General features: G+C 48.1%; 1 protein-coding gene across 9 annotated transcripts in view; it reads left to right on the top strand.

The window, feature by feature from the left end:
* The window catches only part of Bcl2l1 (BCL2 like 1), a 53241-nt gene extending 39072 nt beyond the window's left edge, over positions 1-14169 (top strand). For all 9 annotated transcript variants that reach the window (XM_028887537.1, XM_028887533.2, XM_028887536.2 and 6 more), the window contains exon 3: positions 12397-14169. In XM_028887537.1, the coding sequence (XP_028743370.1) occupies positions 12397-12534 (138 nt within the window). In that variant the 3' untranslated portion in view covers positions 12535-14169. The remainder of the gene's footprint in view (positions 1-12396) is intronic.
* The last annotated feature ends 10455 nt before the right edge of the window (positions 14170-24624 follow it).

Below are 24624 nucleotides of genomic sequence, written 5' to 3'. Positions count from 1 at the left end.
AACTCAGGGTGACAGGAAGGTTTGATATCTACTGCATTTCCCATTAGGATGTAAATCCATACAGCTAGGAATTTTCAGCTGATTTGGTGCTGCATTGTCCCCAGATCATCAGTGCTCAACACCTGATACAACACAGACTGAATAAATGAAGGCCCAGAGATACAGGGCAGCTTGGACCTTCCTGCAACTAACTCCAGGCAGCCTGGCTTACAAAGAGCCTCCGTAATGTTCACCTTGGGTGGTGGGTAGGTGAGTTGGAACAGAGCACAATCATTATACCCTTCCTTTACTGTCTCTTGAGATGCCCAGGAAACCAGAGGGCATATGGCATCCCTGCCTGGAGGTCATCTCCGATTTCCAGAGCCTGAGAGTATCAGGTGTGGCAAGGGTAGTAGGACTTCCAGCTTGTGGTGGTGCCTACTTGTACTTTAAGCACTTGAAGCTGAGGGAGTAGGATCACTGGAGTTCAAGCTAGCCTGGGTAATATAGCAAGACTTTGCAGGGCAGAGGGGAACTTTTTTTTAGCTGTTGTAAATAAAGCTAAAACTAACAGACTCTATGAGAAGTGCCACTCATCTTAGCTGGAGTCAAATAATTTATTGGGCATATACCATGGACCATTTAATTCTGTTGTCATGCCTGTGGAGTGGGTACAGCTGTTCCTGTATAGAGCACCAGGCTCAGCAAAGTAAAGATCTTTGCCCCAGAAGTCAGGAAGCCTGAGACCAGGCTTTGACTTATGTCTGGTGGTCTTTGGGGATGTCCCTGGATCTCAGTGTCTATCTGTTGAGACAGAAATTCACCTAGATAGGAGCCACACATCATAACACTAACATTTTTTTTTTTTCAAAACAGTTTCTCTGTGTAGCCCTAGCTGTCCTGAAACTAGCTCTGTAGACTAGGCTGACCTCAAATTCACAAAGATCCTCCTGCCTCTGCCTCCCGAGTGCTAGAATTAAAGGTGGTATGCCACCACTGCCCAGCAACACTAAGATTTTTGAGCAGTTGGTGTGTGGTAGCAGATAGTTAGCTGCTCCTGGACTTCATGGTGGTGGTGTATAGTTTCTCAGTTGCTTGAACACCGTACCTCGAGCAGCATACCTCTGGATGTCCCTTCCTTGAGTGTCTGTAGCCCAAGTTCCCTGTCCTAGGCACCCTGTAGCTCTGCATGATGAGGGCTGATGAGCCTGGACTGTGGTAGATGTGGCCCACAAGGACCTCTAAGGTTCCAGTTACTTGGAGGGTGGAGTGCATGCGTCTGTAGCCGAGGGAAGGGAACACAGGAGGGAAGGGCCTTCTAGAGATTTGTACCCATTGCAGAATCCTCTAGATCAGTTGCATTCAGCCGGTAGAATTCCAAACATTTCTGATCAGATAAAAGGTGGCTGAAAATGCCCGGACTTGTCTGGACTAGCTGGAGGCGGTTCTGGGGTAAAGAGGTTGACACTCCAGTGCTTGAGCAAGGTCTGACTACTTGGGAGCTTGCCCTGGGTCATAGTTGTGTCACTGTCCTCTTGCCCTGAATTCCTCAGGACGGGGAGCAGAGCCTGTTGCCATGCCTATGGAGTGGGCTTTGAGGTAGAGGAGGGACAGACCCTTTTGTAGCAACACATCATCCCAAAATGTTGCTTCTCACGATGCCCCTGAAAGAATCCAAGTAGTGCTCAGTTGCCCTAGTGCGTTACTTTCTTCCTCTTTCCAGTAGCCCTGCAGAATCCCTGTGATGTGATTGCCTTCACATTGTTTGTTTGTTTGTTTGAGGTTTATTCATTTTTATGTGTATGAGTGTTTTGCCTGTATGTATGTCTGTGCACCTTGAGGGTCAGAGGAAGGTGTTGGAGTTAGAGTCCCTGGAACTGGAGTTATGGATTGCTGGGAGCCACCCTGTAGGTGCTAGGAACTGAGCCCGTGCCTCCTGCAAGAGCAAGTGCTCTTAACTGCTGGGCCATCTCCAGCCCCTCCTTCCCTTTCAGGTGGGGAAACACCAGACAGGAGAAGGGACTTAATCAAGCAAACTGTTGATGAAGCTGGGAAGAAAAGCCCACCCTGCCCTGTGTTCTTCCACAGCAGCCAGGACTAAGCACCCTCAGGACACAGGCTGGCCATGATTGTGGAGGAGGAGGCAGAGAGAGGCTGCTTTGGACCCCAGTTGTCCCAGCACAGTGCAGAAGACATCTTTTTTACTATCACATTTGTTTAGTTTGTTTTGTTTTGGTGGTGGTGGTTGTTTTGTTTTTTGTTTTATTTTGGTTTTTTGTTTGTTTGTTTGTTTGTGGTTTTGGTTTTTGGTTTTTCGAGACAGGGTTTCTCTGTGTAGCTTTGCGCCTTTCCTGGATCTCACTCTCTAGACCAGTCTGGCCTTGAACTCTCAAAGATCTGCCTGCCTCTGCCTCCCGAGTGCTGGGATTAAAGGTGTGTGTCATCACTGCCTGGCTACATTTATTTATTTGATGGGGTACATATGCCACAGCACATGTGTGGAAGTTGGTTCTCTCCTTCCACATGCAGGTTCTGGGTATCAAGAATAACACACCTGAGGGTTGTCAGATTCGGGCAGCAAGCACCTTTACCTGCTGAACCGCCATCTCACTGCCCCACAGAAAAAAATGATTGTTTGATGGTTTGCTTGATTGTTTTGAGACAAGGTCTTACTATGTAGTCTTGGCTAGCCTGGAACTCACTATGTAGCCCAGGCTGCTCTCCAACTCAGGAATCACCTGCTTCTGTTTCTCAAGTGCTTCAACTAAAGGTGTGTGCTCACATATGCCTTTTCTAGTACTTTCCCATAAGCTTCCCGTTTTTCTGCATGAACCTCTGAGGACTTGGCGTCTGGAGAGTGCCAGGTTCCTGCCTCGTTGCTTGATATTGCAAGGCCTTCTTTGAGTAGTGTCAAGAAAGATAGGAATAAAGAGGGAGACACTGACTTTTATTCTTTCCAGCACCTTCTCTGGGCCAAGCACAAGCCTAGGCCCAGAAATCAGAACTCATGGGCTAATGGAGAAAGTAAGCAGATGGCTTCCTTGAAGATGTGCCTGTAAGCCTAAGAAGGGTAGGAGAAAGCTGGGCCAAAAGACCAGCGTGCCAAATAACCTGAGGCAGAACAGAATGTGGATATGAGGAGAGAAGCAGCCTGGCCCTAGTTGAGGCTGAGGAAACCCCACTGGCCCTTGCAAGCCGTGGGAAGACCCAGACTCAAACTGTGCCTTGGCTAGTGGTGAGCACAGTAGTTGTATCTAACATTTCCTCAGAGTTCACTGTGTTTCATGATTTGCATGTGTTATGATGAATCCTTGTAGTAATCTGAATTGAGGTCACTTTTTAATCCCATTTCATGGATAAGGCCTAAAACTAAACATCTTAGTCTGCTTCTGCTTGCCAGACTTGCTGGCTGCCTGCATACTCTGTGCTCTGACAGCCCGGCATGGTGGGAACTAAGTCAGCCCTGTCAGTACCCGGCTGCACCTCCAGTTCCCATGGGAAGAAACAGAGAGGAAACTGGTCCAGGCCAAGGGAGGCTGGCAGAACTACTTCTACCCACAGTTGCCTTCCTTGGTATCTGGAACAGCAAAGAAGAGACCAGGTCTAAGACCAGCCTTCTGGATAGTAGAAGCACTTGCTCCCTGAAAGAATGATTTTCCAGTGGGGCTGCCCAAAAAGAAAGTGCTCTCTCCACAGAGTCTGCCGTGGAGTGACTGTAACCTCCTCTTGATATAGACCATCGACATAGGACAAGCTGTGTGACCAAGACAGTCCATCCTAAGTCCACCGGGGAGTAGGTAGTGTTAGGGTCTGGTGGAAAGGGGATAGAAATGTTAGGACGCCACTCTTGGCTGGAGCGGTGGTGACTCAGCAGCCGCTCGCTGCTCTTGCAGAGGACCAGTGCTCTGCTCTCAGCACCCACACTGGGCAGCTCACAGCACCTGCAACTCCAGCTCCAGGGGATTCAACGCCTTCTTCTGGCCTTACCAGGTACTTGCAAGTGTGCATACATACATGTGGGCATGTGTGCACCCACACACTCGTGCATGTACACACTCTTTCTTGACTCGTGAGTGTCCTGGCCTGGGACATTGGGAGAATAGAAAGCTGTTATCTTCTATTTGACAGTGGATAGGAAGTCTCCATGCTTGAAATGAGAGGGCTGAGGTGAGAAGAGGCCTCATGGGTGTGCTGCACTGCCCAGAGCAGTGAATTGCTGGGCTCTGGAACCAGGCTGCTAGATTTCAGCTATATCTCAGATGTGTGAGATGACCTGGGAGAGACTGTGCTTTTTTAACTCTTGTGTTCTCATCTGTAACATACGTGTCCTTGTCTGTGACATGAAGAGTAAGAATAGCACTTGCTCTTCAGGATTTTGTTTGGTTTTATTGTTAGTGTTTTTGAGAGTGTCCTATGTAGGCCTGGCTGGCTGGAGCTCACTATGTAGACCAGACTGTCCTCAAACTCCTGGCAGTCCTGACTCCGCCTCCTGTGAGTGCTGGGGTACAACACGCCCTGCACTCCTGTTGGCTATTGTGAGAACTGGGCGATTTCCTACTGGCCCATGAATACTGGTTGTCATGTCACCCGCCCTCTGGGAGCAGGTGGTTGCAAACTCCACTGAGCAGTCTGCCCCAGAGAGTGTGCCTGTGATGCTCTCCGGGTGCCCAGTTGAGTGGCCTGCTTCAGCGCTGGGCAGATGGAAGGCCTCGCTGCTAGGCCGGATACTTCTCGATTCCCCAGCGAGGTGTTATCTCCTCCCTGCACAGTCGCTTCCTGTTCTGAGAAATGAGCACATCTGTCAGGCTTTGCTTCTTAGAACTAATGGTGGGGGAAGGGCAAGGAGAGGAGAGGCTGACAGATGACCAGCCAGTTAGAGGAAGATGTGAAAATGTCCCCAGAGATTCCCTGAAGCTCCCGTGGCCTAGACCCTCAGCCAGGAAACCCTCAAAAGATCCCCTTGCTTTACTGAGCATTTGCACCCCTAATCTCAACACTGCCCAGCATACCAGAGCTAACTGCTTCTGCTCCCACCCCACCCCCACTAGTCTGCCTGTCTCGGGTGCCCACTCTTCTCCAGATAGAGGAGAGCTCATTCCTCTCACATCACACAGGTCAACAGCTCCCCCAGGAAAGCCAAGGGAAGTGGATTCCAGCCACAAACCCCACTCCTTCCCGAGCTGCTGCCTGCACTCCTGCCAAGAAAGAGATAAGGCCTCTGCGTGCCCTCACCCCCACCCCACCCCCACCCCGCCTGATGCCTCCCAGGGATCTCCTAACAAGGCCTTGTTTGTCTACTCAGCTGGCATTTATCAGCTTCTCTCTGGGAGAAACTGAGGCTAGGAACAGAAGGTGACGCTGCATGTGACTCACAACCTGTCCATACAGGGCCATGCCAAGGCCAGGGGAAGGCAGACTGCCACCGATTCTGGCACGGTGTCACTTCTAGGAGCCCCTTCCTCTTCTCCACCCACATCTTTCCTGAAATAACTGAACAGGAAGGAAGCAGTGGGCACAGGCCTGGTGCCTTTCCAAAGTCCCCCAGGAGGAAGGAAGCACCGTCTGGCACAGGCGCTTGCTCGTTCCTCCCTGAAGCTGACGGGATGGAAGGGTTTCACTTTCCCTGGTTTTCGTCACATCCTCTCCCTGGGGCACCTCTCGACTGGCTGGCTGGGACTCATTCATTCGGTTGATGCCTTTAGACCACCTCACTCTCTTTGAAGGACCCAGAGCCTGGCCCTGGCCTAGAATGTGGGGTTTGCTGCCTGACACATTGGGCTTAAACTGCCTTACCCACTTTGACAAAGTCTCTTAGTGGCTCTGAGCCACAATTTATTTGAGCTCAGAATGCAGACCTCCTTCCTTCACAGAGGTACATGAGCATGATCCATTATCTGAGCAGGAGAAGGTCTGTTCTTTGGAAATTGAGCAGAAGAGCCCAGCCTAACTGTTGCTACAGATCTGTAGGCCTCAAGCAGGCAGCAGTGGTACCTGGTGACAGCATGAGGAGACAGCTGATGAGCTGACCCGTAGAAAGGGCAAATGAGAGCACTCCACAAGGTGGCCGTGGAAGAAAGTCCCAGCTACTGTCACTGCCAGTGCTGGTGAGGTCAGGCTCTCTTGGGGTAGATATCGCAGACACTGAGAAGGCAAGATGGGACACCAGAAAGAATAAGAATCCCAAACCCAGCTGGGCGGCGGTGGTAACGCCTTTAATCCTAGCACTCAGGAGGCAGAGCCAGGTGGATCTCTGTGAGTTTGAGGCCAGCCTGGTCTACAGATCGAGATCCAGGATAGGCACCAAAACTACACAGAGAAACCCTGTCTAGAAAAACAAACAAACAAAAAATCCCAAACCCATTACTGCTTAGATAGGGATCTTGAGTGACCCAGAGTCTCTACATTAACATTCATAAAACAGGGTTAGTAAGAAGTGTTCATTCATTCATCTACAGTAGGGTCCTTTAGAACACCTATTCTATTCCAGATGCAGTGCCAGGCTCTCGAGATAACGGGAGAAACAGGTGGGGAAGACAGGTCAGAGAATCATCTTTCAAGTGAATGGGAGCATAAATGGATTAGGAAATATGCTCTACTGGAAGAAAATGCTTTAGCTCAGCCTGGCACATATCCAAAAAGGGGCCAGAACTGGTGGCACAGGTCACCTTGACTTCTTGGGTGTTGTAGTTGTTGTGGAGGGGTTGACTCATTCAGTTAGCTGCCTCTGGGCAGAGATCTGTCTAAAGTCGGTCTACGCCTGATTAGGTGAGCTAGGTTTCAGGTCTGGCTTAGGCTTGGTCTTGCTTGCACTGAGCCCCAAGACTGATAGGGGAGACCAGCTCTTAGACAGAGGCTTCCCTTTTTCCTCCATCCTGCCACGATCTTTGTACCTTTAGAACCTCTTGTGAGGTGTGATTTTTTTTTTTTTTTAAATTGGTGCTAGGCATAAGATCCAAGACATCAAGTACGCTAGGCAAGAGTGCTCTGTCACTGAGCAACACCCAAGGCCCTGGGAGCATGATCTTTTGCACCTAAGGTATTTTAATCCTTCCATGGCTGCCACTGGCTCATCATTGAGACCTCTTCAGCCTAAACCTCACTTCCTCAGAGACTTTCCTAACAAGTATACCCACACCAGGTACTCTCACTTCTTGTCTTCAAAGCCCTGTCATCTATGGAATTATCTTACTGTTTTTGTGAGACTTTCTCTCCTTGGGTGTTTTTCTTTTTTCTTTTTTATATTTATGTGTAAGAGTGTTTTGCTTGAATATATGTTTCTGCACCACATGCATGTAGTACCAACAGAGGCCAGAAGAGAGCATTAGATCCTCTGGAACTAGAGTTACCTTACCTTACATATATGGTTGTGAACTACCATGTGGCTGCTAGGAATCAAACCCATGTCCTTTGGAAGGACAGCCAGTGCTCTTAACCCCTAAGCCATCTCTCCAGCCCCTCCCACCCTCGCCTCTCCACCTCCCTTTTCTTTCAAACTTTCCCTCAAGAATCTCTCTAGAAGCTGGGTGGTGGTGATGCATGCTTTTAATCCCAGCACTCGAGGTGGGGGGTGGGGGGCAGAGCCAGATGGATCTCTGTGAGTTCGAGGCTAGCCTGGTCTACAGAGTGAGTTCCAGGACAAGCACCAAAGCACCAAAACTACATAGAGAAACTCTGGGGAGAGAGAGAGAGAGAGAGAGAGAGAAGGAGGAGGAGGAGGAGGAGGAGGAGGAGGAGGAGAGAGGAAGAGGGGGGAGGGGGAGGGGAGAGGAGGAGAGAGAGAGAGAGAGAGAGAGAGAGAGAGAGAGAGAGAGAAGAATCTCTAGACATTTTTGTGCTACCTATGAAATTGGAACACCATAGTGAAACACTGTTTTTTATTTGTTTGTTGTTTTGTTTTGTTTTGTTTTGTTTTCTGGAGCTGAGGACTGAACCCAGGGCCTTGCACTTGCTAGGCAAGCACTCTACCACTGAGCTAAATCCCCAATCCAAAACAGTTTTTATGCACTATAGATAACCACAAACAATTGGAGTATCTTAAGAATTTTTCACAGTACCTCTTTGGAGGTAATCTCACTACTGCTAAGAATGTACTAGAACATAAAACATGTCCTGGAAGCCCTGTTCACTGCCTATCTCCAGTGAAGAATGGTATGTGGTTTGTGAGCGTTGGTGATGTGATTGAGAGTGCAGAGACCCTGGAGCACAAAAGAGATGTTCATTGCAGAGTTGGGGAGGGGAGGGGAAGAGGGGACTCCACAATCGTCTCGTGGGCGGGTTGAGGAAGAAAGGCGTGAGGAGGAGTGAAGCCTGTAGCATGTGAAGCCCCTCGATGTGCGTGGCCGTGACTGCTGGAAACCCACCTGGTAGTGTGGGAGGGAAACCTTTAAAGGGGTCCTAGACTGGACTTCTGGGGTGAGAGTTGGGGGAACTGGAGTCTTGGTCTAGGCTCTGCTTCAAAGCAGCTGTGGGTTGATGCTCCAACCTTACTTACCTGCTCGGATAGGAGTTGATGACTGTTGTGGAGGGCACTAGCCATTGTGTCCCCAGCTACCCTAAAACCTCCACGTGCATCTCCAAGGAGCAGTGAATTCCAAAAGGAGACTTCTGTCACTTAACTCCTCAGGCCTGGGTTTCCTGGGAGCAGCCGTGACTTCAGTCCCCTACCTGCTATGTAGTAAAACCAGTGGGCGCCCTGAGGAGCAGTGAGGGCTTATCTCTGCTTTTCCAGACCTGGGAGCTCAGCAGTCCTGTTTATTTACCCAGAGCAGCCGCCCGCTGAGAAAATGGCTGTTTGTTTCCAAGTGTGTCGTGTGAACCATGGGCTAAATATACCCACACCACAGCCTCTCCAGCCCCCGCCTGGGAACAGCACGCCCCATTCTGCTCAGCTCCCTGCAAAAGCCATTGCCAGAATCCACGCCCTTGAAAGCCCTGCTCCCCCACCCCAGGAGAAGGAGCTCTGAGCAAGATCACCCTGGCCAAGAATGCAGCCTAGGAACAGAGACAGGAGTGGTCAGTGCCTTGTGTTCTGTGTCCCCTCCACCCTGGAATGACTGTTCCTGGACAGTGAACGCTTTGTGCCCTTGTGGGGACAGGGCCTGTTTACTACAGCCCAGCCCCAGAGCCAAAATTTCCTGTGGCTATCAGCCCTCTACTTCAGGAAAGTTCCAGTGTGGAAGGCTCTCTAGTTTGGTGACCACCATCCCAGTATCCCTGGTTCCTTGTGGGACATTTGGCACCTTGAGATAACTGAGACTTCTCTAGCTGTGGCATTTTTTCTCCTGTTCTTCCCACAGCACAGGATTCTCATCTTTATTTTGCTTTACCTGGGCCTTTAACTGGCTGGCCTCAAACTCCCTATATATCTGAGGATGACCTTCTTGATCTTCTGATCAACTTCTGATCTTCTTGCCTCCATCTCCCTCATGCTGGGGTTGTAGCGTACACCACCATACCAGTTTTCTGGGTACCGAGGGCCCAAGGCTTCATGCGTGCTAGCCTGACACCCTTCCAACTTCGCTAGCCTCAGTCTTCCTAACAGTTTTCTTTTCTGCCAAGATGCGCAGAGGCTGGCCAGGATGGATAGACAGGAAGACCCACCCAAGCACTGCTTTCTTCTGCCCAGGTCCTGGGCTCCCCTCAGCTCCACTGTCACAGTTCCTTTGCCCCCAGGCCCCATGGCACTGCAATACAACAGGTTTCCCCTACCAACAGGTGGAAACTGAACGGCGGTCCCTCGGATTTACTAAAGATGCACCTCATACATGCCACGTGCTCTCTAGACCCAACAGCCACTGTCCTGCGCTCTGTCTGATGACTCTGCTACCTGTTAATTAACGTGTTCCGTGCCTTAAACCTCACCTACCTCTGAGGGCCTGAAGAGAAGAGAGAACAATACCTGGAACTTATTTTACTGTGTGCAGTATATCTGTTCTCTCTGTATGGAGTCTTGTGTTGCTTAACTTCCCAGGGAAGAACTCAGAAATGTGTTGTGTGAGTATCAGCGTGTACTTAACAAAGCGGGAAGAGAATATGATGCAATGCCCAACTTGCCCATCCTTGAGCAGGGCACTCAAAAATAACAGTGACAAAAGTTGTTACCACTACCACGTACGGCACATGGCACAGAACTGTGTGTTCCGTTTGTCTGTCTGTCTGTCTGGTTTTAGTTTTTTGATTTTTTGAGACAGGGTCTCGCTAAGTGGATCAGGCTGGTCTCAAACTCGTAGAGATCCTCCTGCCTCTTACCTCTAAATACTGGAGTAAAGGTGTGTGCCCAGCTGTGCCTCATTGCTGTGCTTCACTGTTAGGTGACTAGCAGCCCAGTTAGGCTTGTTTTCACCAATGTCACAAACACATGAGGAAAACATCTCATTAAAAAAGCTAAAACCTTACAGGCTCTGTTTTAATGTTACAGGTCTGTGTGCACATGCACAAATGTGTTGTGTATGTGTGCGAAACACTGTTATGCAACACATGACAGTTTATAGAGCATCAGCTCTGTGCCAGACCCTATTCTGAGCACAAGACAGGATCTCAGCCCTTGACTAAACAGATCTAGTACAGAAGGCAAATCACAGCAAAACATAGTGTACCGTGTGGTCATGAGAAGCTGAGATGGGGTGGCCACCCATAACCTCAGTGTTCCCAATACCCAAGAGGCTGAGGCAGGAGGATTGAGAATTCAAGGCTAGCTCCTGTCTCTGGAAAAAGGGGTGGAGGAGGAGAGGAGAGGAGAAAGAAGATAGTATGCTGAGAAAAAGACGTACAGCAAGGTTGGGGTGGACACTGCTCTAGACAGTGTGGTCAGACGGATCCACAGAGACCATATGGCCAGCATAGGGGTAAGAGAGACTCTGGACTACAGCTGTGGGGAGGAAAGCAGACTTCTCTGATGTGAGGAAGCCTTGGGAAAATGAGAGTTGAGGCACTGTGGTTGGAAAGGATTTTCCCATCTGCCTGTTGCTTCCGATTCTTTTCCCTAAGTGGATAGGGAGCTCTGTCATAGGGCTTATGGCTCACTGCTGCCTGCCCAACAGCATCATAAATATTGATCTTTACAGGTCAGTCTGCTCAGAGCCTGTGCCATTCTGCTGCTAGGTAGCAGGGATGCATAGATGCTCTGCTAAGTACAGGAGAAGCTGCTAGAGCAGAAGACTGCATGCAGCGGCAGTAATCTGGTCAGTGGTTTTAAGCAGTCTTCTCGCAAAGCATGGCCTTGAGGGTGTGTGGTAGTGGTGAGGGCTGGCAGTAGATAAGAAAAAGACTAGGCTGCATCCCGAGTGAGCGCACTGGGAGGTGGACCCAGAGCCACCTGGGACCAGATGGCAACATTATCATTCTACAGAACACATCAAACACTATTTCTAGGGCCAAGCACCAAGTTTGGATTCTGGTTCTATCAGTGTCCAAGTAGGGGTGACCTTAGTTGGGTCCCTTGCCTTCCAGAGTCCCAGCTGCCTGGTCTAAACACGAGGAAGAGACGGCCTGTGGTAGTCTGCTGGATGCAAGGCTATGATCTCCATGTGCTGGCTGTCCTGCTGACTCATGTGCCCCCCCCCATGACTAAGCCCCATGGCAGAAAGCTGTTGCTTACCTCCTCCTGGGCCCGGACTGACAGCCCTGGGATAGGGACAGGAATGGACTCCCCCGTGTCCATGTTAAGTGTTCTGCTCTGTTGTTCCCAGCCACCAGCCAGCGATGGCTGAGGCCTCTACAGGGAGAAGGATCCTTGGTCTGAAAGTCCCAAGACCACTAGCTGAGTGTCCCAGTAGAACTGCTCCGAGAACCTCCCTTCCCTGACAAGCCAGAGCCTGGCATTCCTCTTGGCCTCCACAGTCTCTAGGGTTGTGTGATAACGCCCATCTACCTCATCCCACCTCCTGCACACCCCTTTCTCCTAGTAGTCTGTCTGGTGTTCCCTCCAAGCTGTCTGTTGCTTATTTATTTGTTTGATTGATTGATTTTTCGAGACAGGGTTTCTCTGTGTATCCCTGGCTATCTTGGAACTCACGCTGTAGACCTGGCTGTCCCTGGAACTCACAGAGATCCACCTGCCTCTGCCTCCCAAGTGCCCCACCACTGTCCGTCCTTTACTGTTATTGGCTGGTTGGTTGGCTGGCTGGCTGGCTGGTTGGTTGGTTGGTTGGTTGGTTGGTTGGTTGGTTGGTTGGTTTTGTCTGTTGCTTCTTGAAACAAAACCCATGCTCTCTGTACCTGTGTTCTCAGCAGTGAATTAGGCTGGCCTTCCCCAGCTGGGGCTCAGAAGGGCAGCCATTGACCTTTCTCTGTCCATGGTGGGCACTAATGCTGTGGCCTTTGAACTCACCAAGGCCATTGTTTGCAGGCGGCCCTTTCTCCTACCCCATTCTGTGCACGGATTCACACAGTGTCTACCTTTCCTTCTCTGCCCCACAGGACACTTTTGTGGAACTCTACGGGAACAACGCAGCCGCTGAGAGCCGGAAAGGCCAGGAGCGCTTCAACCGCTGGTTCCTGACGGGCATGACCGTGGCTGGTGTGGTTCTGCTGGGCTCGCTCTTCAGTCGGAAGTGACCAGACACTGACCACCCACTCACCTCTCGCCTCCCACCCTGTCTCCACCACAACTCTCTCTTCAGCCACCATTGCTACCAGGAGAACCACTACATGCAACTCACGCCCTCCCCCATCACAGGGTTGGGCCTAGACAAAGTCCCTTTGCAGTTAGCTTTCTAGAACCTACCACGCTTCTGTGAGAGCCACCTTCCCCCCACATCTCAATTCACTTGGCCTCAAAATTCACAAGATTCTCCCCCAAAACAGCCCCTTGGAGGCTGGCAGGAGTGGGAAGGGATGTGCTAGAGAGAGGAGAGGGGCCTGCCTGGCTGGTGGGAACCCCTATTACCCCTGAGCCTCCTGGGAATGCTTTCCTGGCAGGGAACCGGAAAGCTTCCTAACCCTTTTCCCCAGAAAGAGACTAGATTGCCTTGGTTTTGATGTGTGTGGCCTCAGAATTGATCGTTTCCCACCCCACTGTGTTCCTGACCCCCGTCTTCCCTTCTCCACCCCCAAGAGCCATTGAGAAGCCCTTTTATTTTTTGTGTTTTGGTTTTCTCAAGACAGGGTTTCTCTGTGTAGATTTGGAGCCTGTCCTGGAACTAGCTCTGTAGACCATGCTGGCCTCGAACTCACGGAGATCCGCCTGCCTCTGCCTCCCGAGTGCTGGGATTAAAGGCGTGTACCAGTACCACCCAGCGAGAGGCCCCTTTTGACTAGTTAGAAATTCAGGCTGCTTGGGATAAAGGGGCAAGTACCAGACCTCCTCCTGGTCTGAATGTTCTCCTGAGGCCGCTGGCTAAAGGCCAGCCCCACCCGGGAGGAGGGCCTTAGTAGCAGAAAGTCCTCCATCCTAGGGCTAGCGTGGCTCTCAAAGCTTAGCAGCACCCTAGACCCTTCACCCTCCCTTGGCTCTCGGGACCATGACTGAGGGACCAACTGGGCCCAAGATGGGTGCCCCAAAGCTGTTAATGACTTCAGCTGCCTCACTTCCTGCAGGATCAGCCTGTGGCATCTTTGCCTTGGGTGCTGACCACAGGGTCCAGGGACACTGGCCTCAGCCCAGAAGTGAAGGGGAGCTATACAGAGAGCTGTGGGAGCCCCGGGGGCTTCCCTACCTCAGGCAGGAAGAGCAAGAAGGAGAGCCTGGCGCACAGGCAAGGAGGATTGCAAAGGCCTGTCCTACCCAGTCTTTGTGCCCTGCCCCCACCCAGCCTGGGCAGCAGGGCTGCCAAGGTCAGAGTGGCTTGGCCAGGAGCCCTTCAGGCCTCTCCTCTGCTCCACCCTTGGCCTGTCTCATCCCTGGGGGTCCCAGCTCAGCTTTGGCTACCCCGGGCGGGCTCTCTGCTGTACATATTCAAGACTAGTTTTTATTCCTCGTGAAGATGATATACTATTTTTGTTAAGCGTGTCTGTATTTATGTGTGAGGAGCTGCCGGCTTGCTGTGCGCGTGCACGTGGAGAGCTGGTGCCCAGAGACTGACAGCCTGATGCTCCCTCCTCACCCTTGCCTGGGGAAGCCCACTGGGGGTCCTGGCTTCTGAGGGGCACCTGTCCCTCCCCTCCCCTCCCCTACACTTGTTCCAGCTCTTTGAAATAGTTTGTGTGAAGGTGAAAGTGCAGTTCAGTGATAAACGGTGTCGACTCTGTGAACCAGTCTTGGCTCTGTGCCTCGTGGGTAAGGGAAAACTGTTGGGTTCTGGCTCTGCTGCCCTGGGGATGGGGTGGCTCACCAAGTTCCTTCCATCCCAAAGTTCTGTTCTTCACATTTCTGTACATTAACGAGAGTAGGGGTGTTCGCTGAGCACCTGCTGGTCCTGTGTGTGAACATGACCAAGTCCTCCCCATCGGGAGCCCGGCAGTCACATGGTCACTGCACAGGTGTTTACTGAGCCCTGCTCCAGTCCAAGCCTGCCTTGAGGACTGCACACTCTAGAGAAGATGGGTGTGGAAGTGCGCTACGGGGGCTGAGGGCTGCCACGAGAAAGCCACTGTCTTCTGGAAAGGCATGAGAGACTTGGGAGTCGATCAAGTGACCAGATTTGAGGTGACATTATTAAGGCAGCTCTTAGAGTTTCACATGAATTAGAGATGGCTCTAGAGAGAAGGTGACATGGGCCTGGAGAGGTGGCTGGGAGGTTGAGTGCTTGCTGCCCAATCCTGAGGACCAGAATTGAGATCCAGCACCACTTAGAGTGTTCCCCAAATACCCGGAATCCTGGCTCCAAAGGATAGGATGCCCTCTCTGGCTCCTGCCCATGCACAAGCATGTGTACCCTCACACGTGTGCACATATATTAGACACAAACATGTTTTGTTGTTGGTTTTTCTATGTAGTCCTGGCTGGCCTAGAACTCGCTCTATAAACCAGGCTGGCCTCGAACTCAGAGATCCACCTGCCTTTGCCTCCTGAGTGATGGGATTAAAGGCCTGCGCCACCACTGCCCTCCCACCTTGATGTTTTTTTTTTTTTTAAAGGTGACATAAGCCAGGCATAGTGACACACTTCCTTAACTCGAGCATTTGGGAGGCAGAGGCAGGTTGATCTCTAAATTTAAGGCCAGCCTGGTCTACAGAGCAAGTTCCAGGATAGCCAGAGCTACATAGAGAGACCTTGTCTCAAAAAAAGGAAATGACAGGTTTGGGGGTTAGTGAAACATCATAAATAGCAAGCACTGGGCTCTTCATGATGACACATAACTTTGACCCCCAACACTCTGCGAGGCAGAGGCAGATGAATCTCTGAGTTTAAGGCCAATCTGCTCTGCATAGAGTTCCAGGCCACTTTGGACTGTATAGTCAGACCTGTCTCAGAAGACACGCACTGATTAGAGTCCCCACAACTCAAGAGGCTGATGGGCTCCCAGGAGCCAAGGCTTGAAGAGTGAGGAAGAGATAACAGACGGAAACTCGGGTCCCTCTTTGGGCTGATGGAAAGCTAGTGTGTCTGGCACTGATTTGGACATGGATTTGGCCCTGGTCAGGAAGCATATGATCCTGAGAGCTCTGAAAATATCTCTAGCTGCTATGAGAACATTCTAGAAGGGAGCTTGGAGAAACCCCAGAGCCCAGTAAGAAGCCATTGATTACAGCTTTGGATTTAGGAGATTATATAACCCGGGTCACTGTAGACTTCGTGACATTGCCCACTGCTCCTGAAATCCCTTTGACAACCTTTTCAGAGAACCCCTACATACCATTGGTCCAGATTGAATGGGGACCCCTCCATCAGGCAGCCATCCTCCAGGACAAAGAAGTGCTACTTTCAAGTTCTGTGTTGCTATGGCTGGAGGTGGGAGGGAATCCCATACTGGATGGTTTTCTGAGCAGGCTTGACTACCTCTGGTGGCCGCCGTATGGATTCTGAAAGCCATCCTGAACCATGGGACTGGGTGCCAGTGACTTCTGACTCATGCGGGACAGCTTTGTCCAGTGTCCTCCCAACCTGCTCTGCTCACTAAAGGACGTCTGCACTCCCGTCATTTGGGTGTGGAGCTACCCAACTCTCCTAGGGCTGTCAGCATTCTCCCACCACAGCCTCCGCCCTCCACCCACCTCTCCCTCTCAGCCGCAGGCCTGTCAGTCAGTGCCATCATTGACTGCCCACCCCTGCCTCCCAGGAGAATAGCTGCTTCCTACCCTTGCTATTCAAGAACCCCTGCTCCAGATTCTCCATATGCTTCTAGAAAGATCTTTCACATAGACAAATACACATATATAAAATATGCTTTGATTGTACATCCTAATTTTTTGAGCATATTTTTGGTTTGTGTTATTTTTGAGACAGGGTCTCACTATGTAGCCCAGGCTGTTCTAGAGTAGAGTCTCTACCCTAAGTGCTGGGACTAAAGGCAAATGGTTGGTACAAGTAACCTATTTTCTTCTGTGTAACCTGTGGAGGTTTCAGTATCCACTCATAAATGCCCATGCACTCATTGGCAGCTCCAGTCATTTGCAACTTGGAGCATATTCATCCTTTTTTTTTTTTTTTTTTTTTTTTTTTTTAAGCTATATAGTATTCTACAAAATTTGGGAGGTTGAAGTATGGTCTGTCTCTGTCTCTTTGGCTGGCCTGGAACTGGCAATCATTCTCCTGCCTCTGTCTTGCAAGTACGAAGATTAAACATGTGAGCCACCACATCTGGCTTTCACAAAACTTTTATGTGTGAGTCCTCCTGCCAGACATGTCATCACGCTGTCGGAGTTGTCACACTGACTGAAGGCCCTGGGCTCCCTTTTAAAAGGGAGCAGGGACAACTTGGTTTGGGCTCTGTAGCTGCAACTTTTTTAAACGATTTACTTTTAGGGGCTGGAGAGATGGCTCAGTGGTTAAGAGCACTGCATGCATTTCCAGAGGACCTGGTTTCAATTCCCACTACCCACATGGCCCCTTACATCCACCTGTAACTCAGTCCCAGGGGATCCCACACCCTCTTCTGGCCTCCATGGGCACCAGGCATACATGTGGTATACAAAAGGCCCTTCTTCATTCAATCCCCAGCACCACACAAACTGGGCATAGGAGCACATCTCTATAGTCCCAGCACTCAGAAGTGGAGGCCAGAGGATCAGAAATTCAAGATACTCCTCAGCTACATTGCAAGTCTGAGGCCAACACATGAGACCCTGTCTTAAAAAGAACAGGAACAACCAAGAATAATGGTTTTGGATTTTGAGACAGTCTCACTATGTAACCCTGACTGGCCTGGAACTGTGTAGACCAGGCTGACCAGGAAATCACAGTGATTGATTGGCCTTGCCTCTGCCTCCCTGAGTACTAGAATTAAAGGTGTATGAAGCCAACTAGAGCTACATAGACTCTGTCTCATAAATAAATTAAATAAATAAAAAGTAGCTCTTTGGGAGAGTAGGGGAGGTGGGATGGGGATATGATGTTGAAGATCAAGTTCAGAGCTTTGCAGGTGCTAGGCCAACATTCTCTCACCGAGGGATACACCCCAGCCTTAATTGTAATGTTTATTTCTCAATGTCTTCAATGAGGTAATTGTAATATAAACCCAGACTTGTCCTCCATTAAATTGTGCCCTGTCTGCATGTGAACAACTGCCTGTAACTGCAGTTTCACAGGATCTGACACCCTCTTCTGGCCTTCGAGAGCACCAGGCACACATATGATGCACATAAATACATGCAAACAAAACATACACACACACACTCTCTCTCTCCCCAAGACAAGGTCTCTTGTAGCCCAGGATATCTTCTAGAAGCAAGAATGACCTCCTACCTCCACCTCATAGTCATGAACCATCACGCCCAACTCCAAATCTACTTCTCAATGGCATTTGAGAAACAGTGAAGCACACATACAAAGAGCAAGTCTGCAGCTGTCCTCCAGGGCCCAGATTTGGGAGTATTTTGTGATCAGAATGGTTAGCTACCTAAAGGTCTCGATGTAGCTGTGCCTGGAGCTCTGTGTTAGAGCCTTCTTTCCCTCCTCTCAGCTGAGACTGGATGGGCACCCATGAGGAACAGTGCTCCTCATGCATCTGTTCCCACAGCTCCCCAGTGTCAGCAGCAGCACACCCACAGCATGCCTGCACCACCATATGGAGCCGCGAGCAAGAGCCGAGAGCATGCCTGTGTGCTTGCCTGTTTCTCTGGTTGGTTAGTTATTCTTCTCTGGTGTGCTGATACTCCAGCCCAGAGCCTGGAACATGCTGAGTGATGCTAGGTCACTAGCCACACCCTCAGCTCTTTCTTGATTGCTTATTTGTGACTGGATCTCACTCTGAAGTTTAGGTTGTTCTGAATTCACTGTGTGTCATCCAGGCTAGCCTTTAACTTGTGGCAGCCCTCCTGTGTCGGCCTCCTGGATGCTGGGATTATACGTGTCAGCCACTGTGGCAAACTACTTAAACAGGTTTTCAGAATTGGCAAATCATTCGGGGAACCCAGTAACTAATGATCAAATTCATTAGAAGGGCCAGAGAGATGTCTCTGTGAGTATAGTTGTGTTTCTGCTAAAGCTGGTAACTCAGGTTCAATCCCAGGACCACAAAGGAGGGGACCTGAAGACTAGCTGGTGGGCCTCTGGCTTTTACATGCATGCTGTGGCACACACACCCTTGAAAAAATATTTTTAAAAAATTTAATTGCCAGGCAGTGGCGATGCACGCCTTTAACCCCAGCACTTGGGAGGCAGAGGCGGACAGATCCCTGTGAATTCAAGGCCAGCCTGGTCTACAGCATGAATTCCAGGATAGCTAGGACTGTTACACAGAGAAACCCTGAAACCCTGTCTAAATTAAAAAAAAAAAACAAAAAACTTTTTATTATAAAGCATTTTACTCTGGACTTTGCTGTCTTCACATTACAGCTGTGTCATGAGGTTAAAAACAAGAATTTTCCCTTTGTATAAAGAAAATAGAAGGATTGGGGATGTAGCCCAGTGGATAGAATGCTTGCCTGGCAGGCACAAAGCTCTAATTTCAAATCCTAGCACCACACTGTGAGTGATGGGATGTGCCTGTAATCCCAGCATTCAGACACTAAAGGCAGGAGGATCAGAAGTTCAAGGTCATCCTCAGCTACATAGTGAGTTCTAGGCTAGCCTGGGCTACATGAGAGCAAAGAAAGGTGTCTGTTATTGTTCTATTGCTGTGAAGAGACACCGTGACCAAGGCAACTCTTATTTTTTTAAAAAAGTTTTTTAATTTTTTGTTTTTAGATTTATTTTGTGTGTATGAGTGTTTTGTCTGCATGTATGTATGTGCACACATATATCCCTGAGGAAGTGGTGAACCTCTGGGTAGGTGCTGGGAATCGAATCCTGGTCCTTTGGAAGAACAAGTGCTCTTAACCACTAATTAAACTCTCCAGTCCTACCCCCCCTCCAAAAAAATGCATTTTATTGGGGGCTTGCTTACAGTTTTAGAGGGTTAGTCCATTATTATCATGGCTGGGAGCAGGCAGGCATGGTGATGGAGCAGGAGCTGAGAGCCTTACATCCTGATCTCCAGGTAACAGGCAGAAGGAGAGACACTGGACCTTCTGTGTGCTTTTGAAACTTCAGAGTCCACCCCCAGTGACACGCCTCCTCCAACAAGGCCACACCTCCTCATCCTTCTCAAATGGTTCAGCAACTGGGGACCAAGCATTCAAACATGAGTTTATGGGAGCTGTTCTCATTCACACCACCACAGAAGGAAAGGGGAAGAGAGAGACGAAAGATGGCTAAGATGAAGGATAGCGCCAGTGCAGAGAGAGCACTTGCTTAGATACTCGCAATGCCCTAGGTTCTTTTTATTCCCCCTCATTTTCATTTTCCTGACAAGATCTCACTATGGTAACCATGGCTGTTCTGGAACTCACTCTGTGACCAGGCTGGCCTCTAAATCACAGACATCCCCTGCCTCTGTCCCCCAAGTGCTGGAATTAAAGGTGTGACCATTACACCCAGGACCCTAGGTTCAATACCACAACAAAAAGAAAGAAATGAATATATGTAAACTAAGTTTATGTGTTCTTTGCTTTTTACTAAATATCCACACATTGATGTTTGAGAGCTGAGCACACACATAAAGTATTTATTCTTGCCTAAATTATACAAGCCATCTCATTTCAGTAGGCTCACACGTGAATAATTGCAATCTAAAAGTCCTTGTGAAATCTTAAGGAATTTAAAGGGCCATATTACAAAATTTTAGCAAGATGATCTTCAATTTGAAAACATCATCCTTAAAATACTGAGGTACTAAGAATGCGGATGTAAAGTTAGAATAGGGTTTTCTGAAAATAAATAGAAAGTAATATAAACCTAATGTAGTGGCCTGTCGATTGCAAGGCTTTCTTCCTGCTCACGAGGAAGTGGCCCTACTCAGGAAGTTCCCAGGTTAGGCTCAAGTTGAACTAATGTAAAAAGCAAATACCCCTGGAAAAAGCGGTAACAACTGCATTGCAACAATATCGATCGCATCAAATCCAAATAACAATGGGGAATAGTAACAAGATGGCCCATTGAGGAAGGAAGCTTGCTGCCATGCCCTTTCAGTGGAGGGAGGGAACACTCCTGCAAAGTTGTCTTCTGACCCCAGCACGTGAACCCTAGCACTTGCACACCCTCACACATAAATAAATAGATGTCAGCCGGGTGTCATGGAGCACACCTTTAATCCAAGCACTCAGGAGGCAGAGGCAGGCAGATTTCTGTGAGTTTGAAGCCAGCCTGGTCTACAGAGTGACCAGGACAGCCAAGACTGTTTGTTATACAGAGAAACCTTGTCTCAAAACACCAACCAAAAGTGTGGGCTCTTCAAGAGACAGTGGCTTTACAGGGATTTTGTGCACTCGGGGAAAGAGCTGTCTCCATATGCTGGGACCTGACCACTCTGCCCGAGGCCAACCTGGGGCCCAGCTGCCTATCCTGCGAAGCCCAACAACTTGGAGGCGTTGGTGAGATTGCCCTACTGAACAACCGTCACCTGAGATCCATTTGGGAGAGGTTTCGGAAGGCCACAGCCTTCAGTCTGAGCAAACAAGATCAGCTGAGGAGTTGACGAGCGAGCAAAAACAGGACCTGAGAACATAAGAGAAGGAGCCTTCCAGCCACCAAACCAGATCACCAGACTCATAAGCCCACCCTACGCCGAATAGGAATAGGTAAGGCCCCATCTCTGACGGCAGACCAGGTCTCTAGCCCCTAGGCCCCAGCCCCTGTGAACCAAACAACTACTGGAACCATAAGCCCACCCTGCACCAATTGGGAATAACTGCTCCCTGAGAAAGAACCCACTAACACTGATTAGACTAAACTGCTCCCAGAGAAACAAAGCCCAACAGCACTGATTCGACCAAGAACTCCTAGTGGACCAAGACTATCAATTAGAACGAGAGGCACCTCCAGACACAGACACCACCTGCAATGAGCAGAGGAAGAGATGAGTAGACGCCAGTGCAAAAATACAGGCAACAACATACAGACCTATATGACAACATCAGAACCTAGCAATTCTACACCATGCAGAAGCAGAAGAAATCAATCCTAAAAATGACTTTAAGAAGATGATAAAGGCCTTTAAAGAGAAAATGAAAAACTCCCTTAAAGAAGAAACAAAATTAGAAAGACAGTCATGGTATGTACTCACTCATAAGTGGATTCTAGATATAAAATAAAGAACAATCAGACCACAACCCATAGAACCATGGAGGCTATATATATAGCATGGAGGTCCCTAGGACAACTGTGGCTTATAATAAATTTCGGTTTTACTCAATTATTGAAAAAAATATAGCCAAATGAATGGAAACACATGAACTATGAACCAAAGGCTGAGGGGCCCCCAGCTGGATCAGGCCCTCTGAATAGGTGTGACAGTTGATTGGCTTGATCAGAGGGAGGCAACTAGGCAGTGGGACCGAGTCCTGTGCTCATTGCATGAGTTGGCTGTTTGAAACCTGGAGCTTATGCAGGGACACTTGGCTCAGTCTGGGAGGAGGGGACTGGACCTGCCTGGACTGAGTCTACCAGGTTGATCGCAGTCCTCGGGGGAGGATTTGCCCTGGAGGAGGTGGGAATGGGGGGTGGGCTGGGGGTAAGGGGAGAGGGTGGGAGGGGGAGAACAGGGGAACCCGTGGCTGATATGTAGAACTGAATGGTATTGTAAAATAAAATAAAAGAAAAAAAAAAAGGAAACAAAAAATTCCCTTAAAGAAATGGAAGAAAAAACAAAAAATTGGAAGAAATCAAAGAAAGCCAAGGAAAAGTAATTAAACAGATGAAGGAAACAGTTCAAGATTTGAAAATTGAAATTGAGACAAAGAAGACACAAACTGAGGGAATGCAGGAAATAGAAATTCTGACTAAACGAACAGGAACTGCAGATGCAAGCATAACCAACTGGATGCAAGAGATGGAACAGAGAATCTCTGATGTTGAAGACACAATAGAGAAAATAGATTTGTCAGTCAAAGAAAACACTAAAGCTAACAAAGCCATAACACAAAACGCCCAACCTAAGAAATCAAACACACCCATGAAAACTCAAGCAATAGATAATCCCACAACAACAAATACCAAAAAAGGGAAACACAGTACTATCACAAAAAAAAAAAATAACAGGAATTAACCATCACTGGTCTTTAATATCCATCAGTATCAATGGTCTCAACTCACCTATAAAAAGACACAGGCTAACAGAATGGATACGAAAACAGAATCCATCCTTCTGCTGCATGCAAGAAACACACCTAAACTTCAAAGACAGATACTACCTCAGAGTAAAAGGCTGGGAAAAGGCTTTCCAATCAAATGGACTTAAGAAGCAAGCTGGTGTAGCTATCCTAGTATCTATAAAATAGACTCCAAACTAAAATCAATTGAAAGGAATCAGGAAAGACATTACATATTTATCACAGGGAAAATTCACCAAGATGAAGTCTCAATTCTGAACATTTATACCCCAAATACAAAGGCACCCACATTTGTAAAAGAAACATTACTAAAGTTTAAATTACACATCAAACCCCACACACTAGTAGTGGGAGATTTCAACACACCACTCTCACCAAAGGACTACAAAACTGAAACTTGGACAGTGGTGGCGCATGCCTTTAATCCCAGAGCCAGATGGATATCTGTGAGTTCGAGGCCAGCCTGGGCTACCAAGTGAGTTCCAGGAAAGGCGCAAAGCTGCACAGAGAAACCCTGTCTCGAAACACACACACACACACACACACACACACACACACACACACATACAAATAAAGACTGAAACTTAAAGAAATAAAGGACCTAACAGATGTTATGACTCAAATGGACTTAATAGATATCTACAGAACATTTCACCCTAACACAAAAGAATATATCTTCTTCTCAGTACCCCATGGAACCTTCTCAAAAATTGACCACATGCTCGGTCACAAAGCAAATCTCAAAAGATATAAAAACATTGGAATAACCTCCTGTATTTTATCAGACCACCATGACTTAAAGTTAGATTTCAACAACAAAAACTATAGAAAGCCTACAATCTCATGGAAACTGAATAATGCCCACCTGAAGTACCAATGGGTCAAGGAAGAAATAGAAATTAAAGATTTCCTTGAATTCAATGAAAATGAAAGTACAACATACCCAAACTTATTGGACACTATGAAAGCAGTGCTAAGAGGAAAATTCATAGCACTAAATGCCCACATAAAGAAGACAGAGAAATCTCACACTAGTGACTTAACAGCACACCTGAAAGCTCTAGAACAAAAAGAAACAAACACCCAGGGGAATAGATGCCAGGAAATAACCAAATTGAGGCCAAATCAATGAAATAGAAACAAAGAGAACAATACAAAGAATCAATGAAACAAAGAATTGGTTCTATGAAAACATTAACAAGATAGACAAATCCCTAGCCAAATTAACCAAAAGGCAAAGAGAGAGCACCCAAATTAACAAAATCAGAAATGAAAAGGGAGACATAACAACAGACAACAAGGAAATCCAAAGAATCATCAGGTCATACTTCAAACACCTGTACTCCACAAAATTGGAAAATCTGAAAGAAATGGACAATTTTCTGGATTGATACCACATACCAAAGTTAAATCAAGACCAGATAAACTATTTAAATAGGCCAATATCCCCTAAGGAAATAGAAATGGTCATTAAAAGTCTCCCAACCAAAAAAAAAAAAAAGCCCAGGACCAGATGGTTTCATCAGTGCAGAATTCTACCAGATTTTCAAAGAAGAGCTAATTCCAATACTCTTCAAATTGTTCGTTCACATAATAGAAACAGAAGGAACATTACCAAACAAACTTTTTATGAGGCTATAGTTACCCTGATACCCAAACCACACAAAGATGCAACAAAGAAAGAGAAATACAGACCAGTCTCCCTCATGAACATTGATGCAAAAATACTCAACAAAATATTGGCAAACCGAATTCAAGAACACATCAAAAAAATTATCCACCTTGATAAAGTAGGTTTCATCCCAGGGATGCAAGGATGGTTCAACATACAAAAATCTGTCAATGTAATTCACCATATAAATAAACTGAAAGAAAAAAATCACATGATTGTCTCATTAGATGCAGAAAAAGCCTTTGAAAAAATCCAACACCCCTTCATGATAAAGGTTCTAGAGATCA

The sequence above is a fragment of the Peromyscus leucopus genome, chromosome 4, assembly GCF_004664715.2.
Source record: "Peromyscus leucopus breed LL Stock chromosome 4, UCI_PerLeu_2.1, whole genome shotgun sequence".
Taxonomy (NCBI): domain Eukaryota; kingdom Metazoa; phylum Chordata; class Mammalia; order Rodentia; family Cricetidae; genus Peromyscus; species Peromyscus leucopus.
The sequence above is the reverse complement of the archived record's forward strand: the minus strand, read 5'-3'. Positions and strand labels throughout refer to the sequence as shown.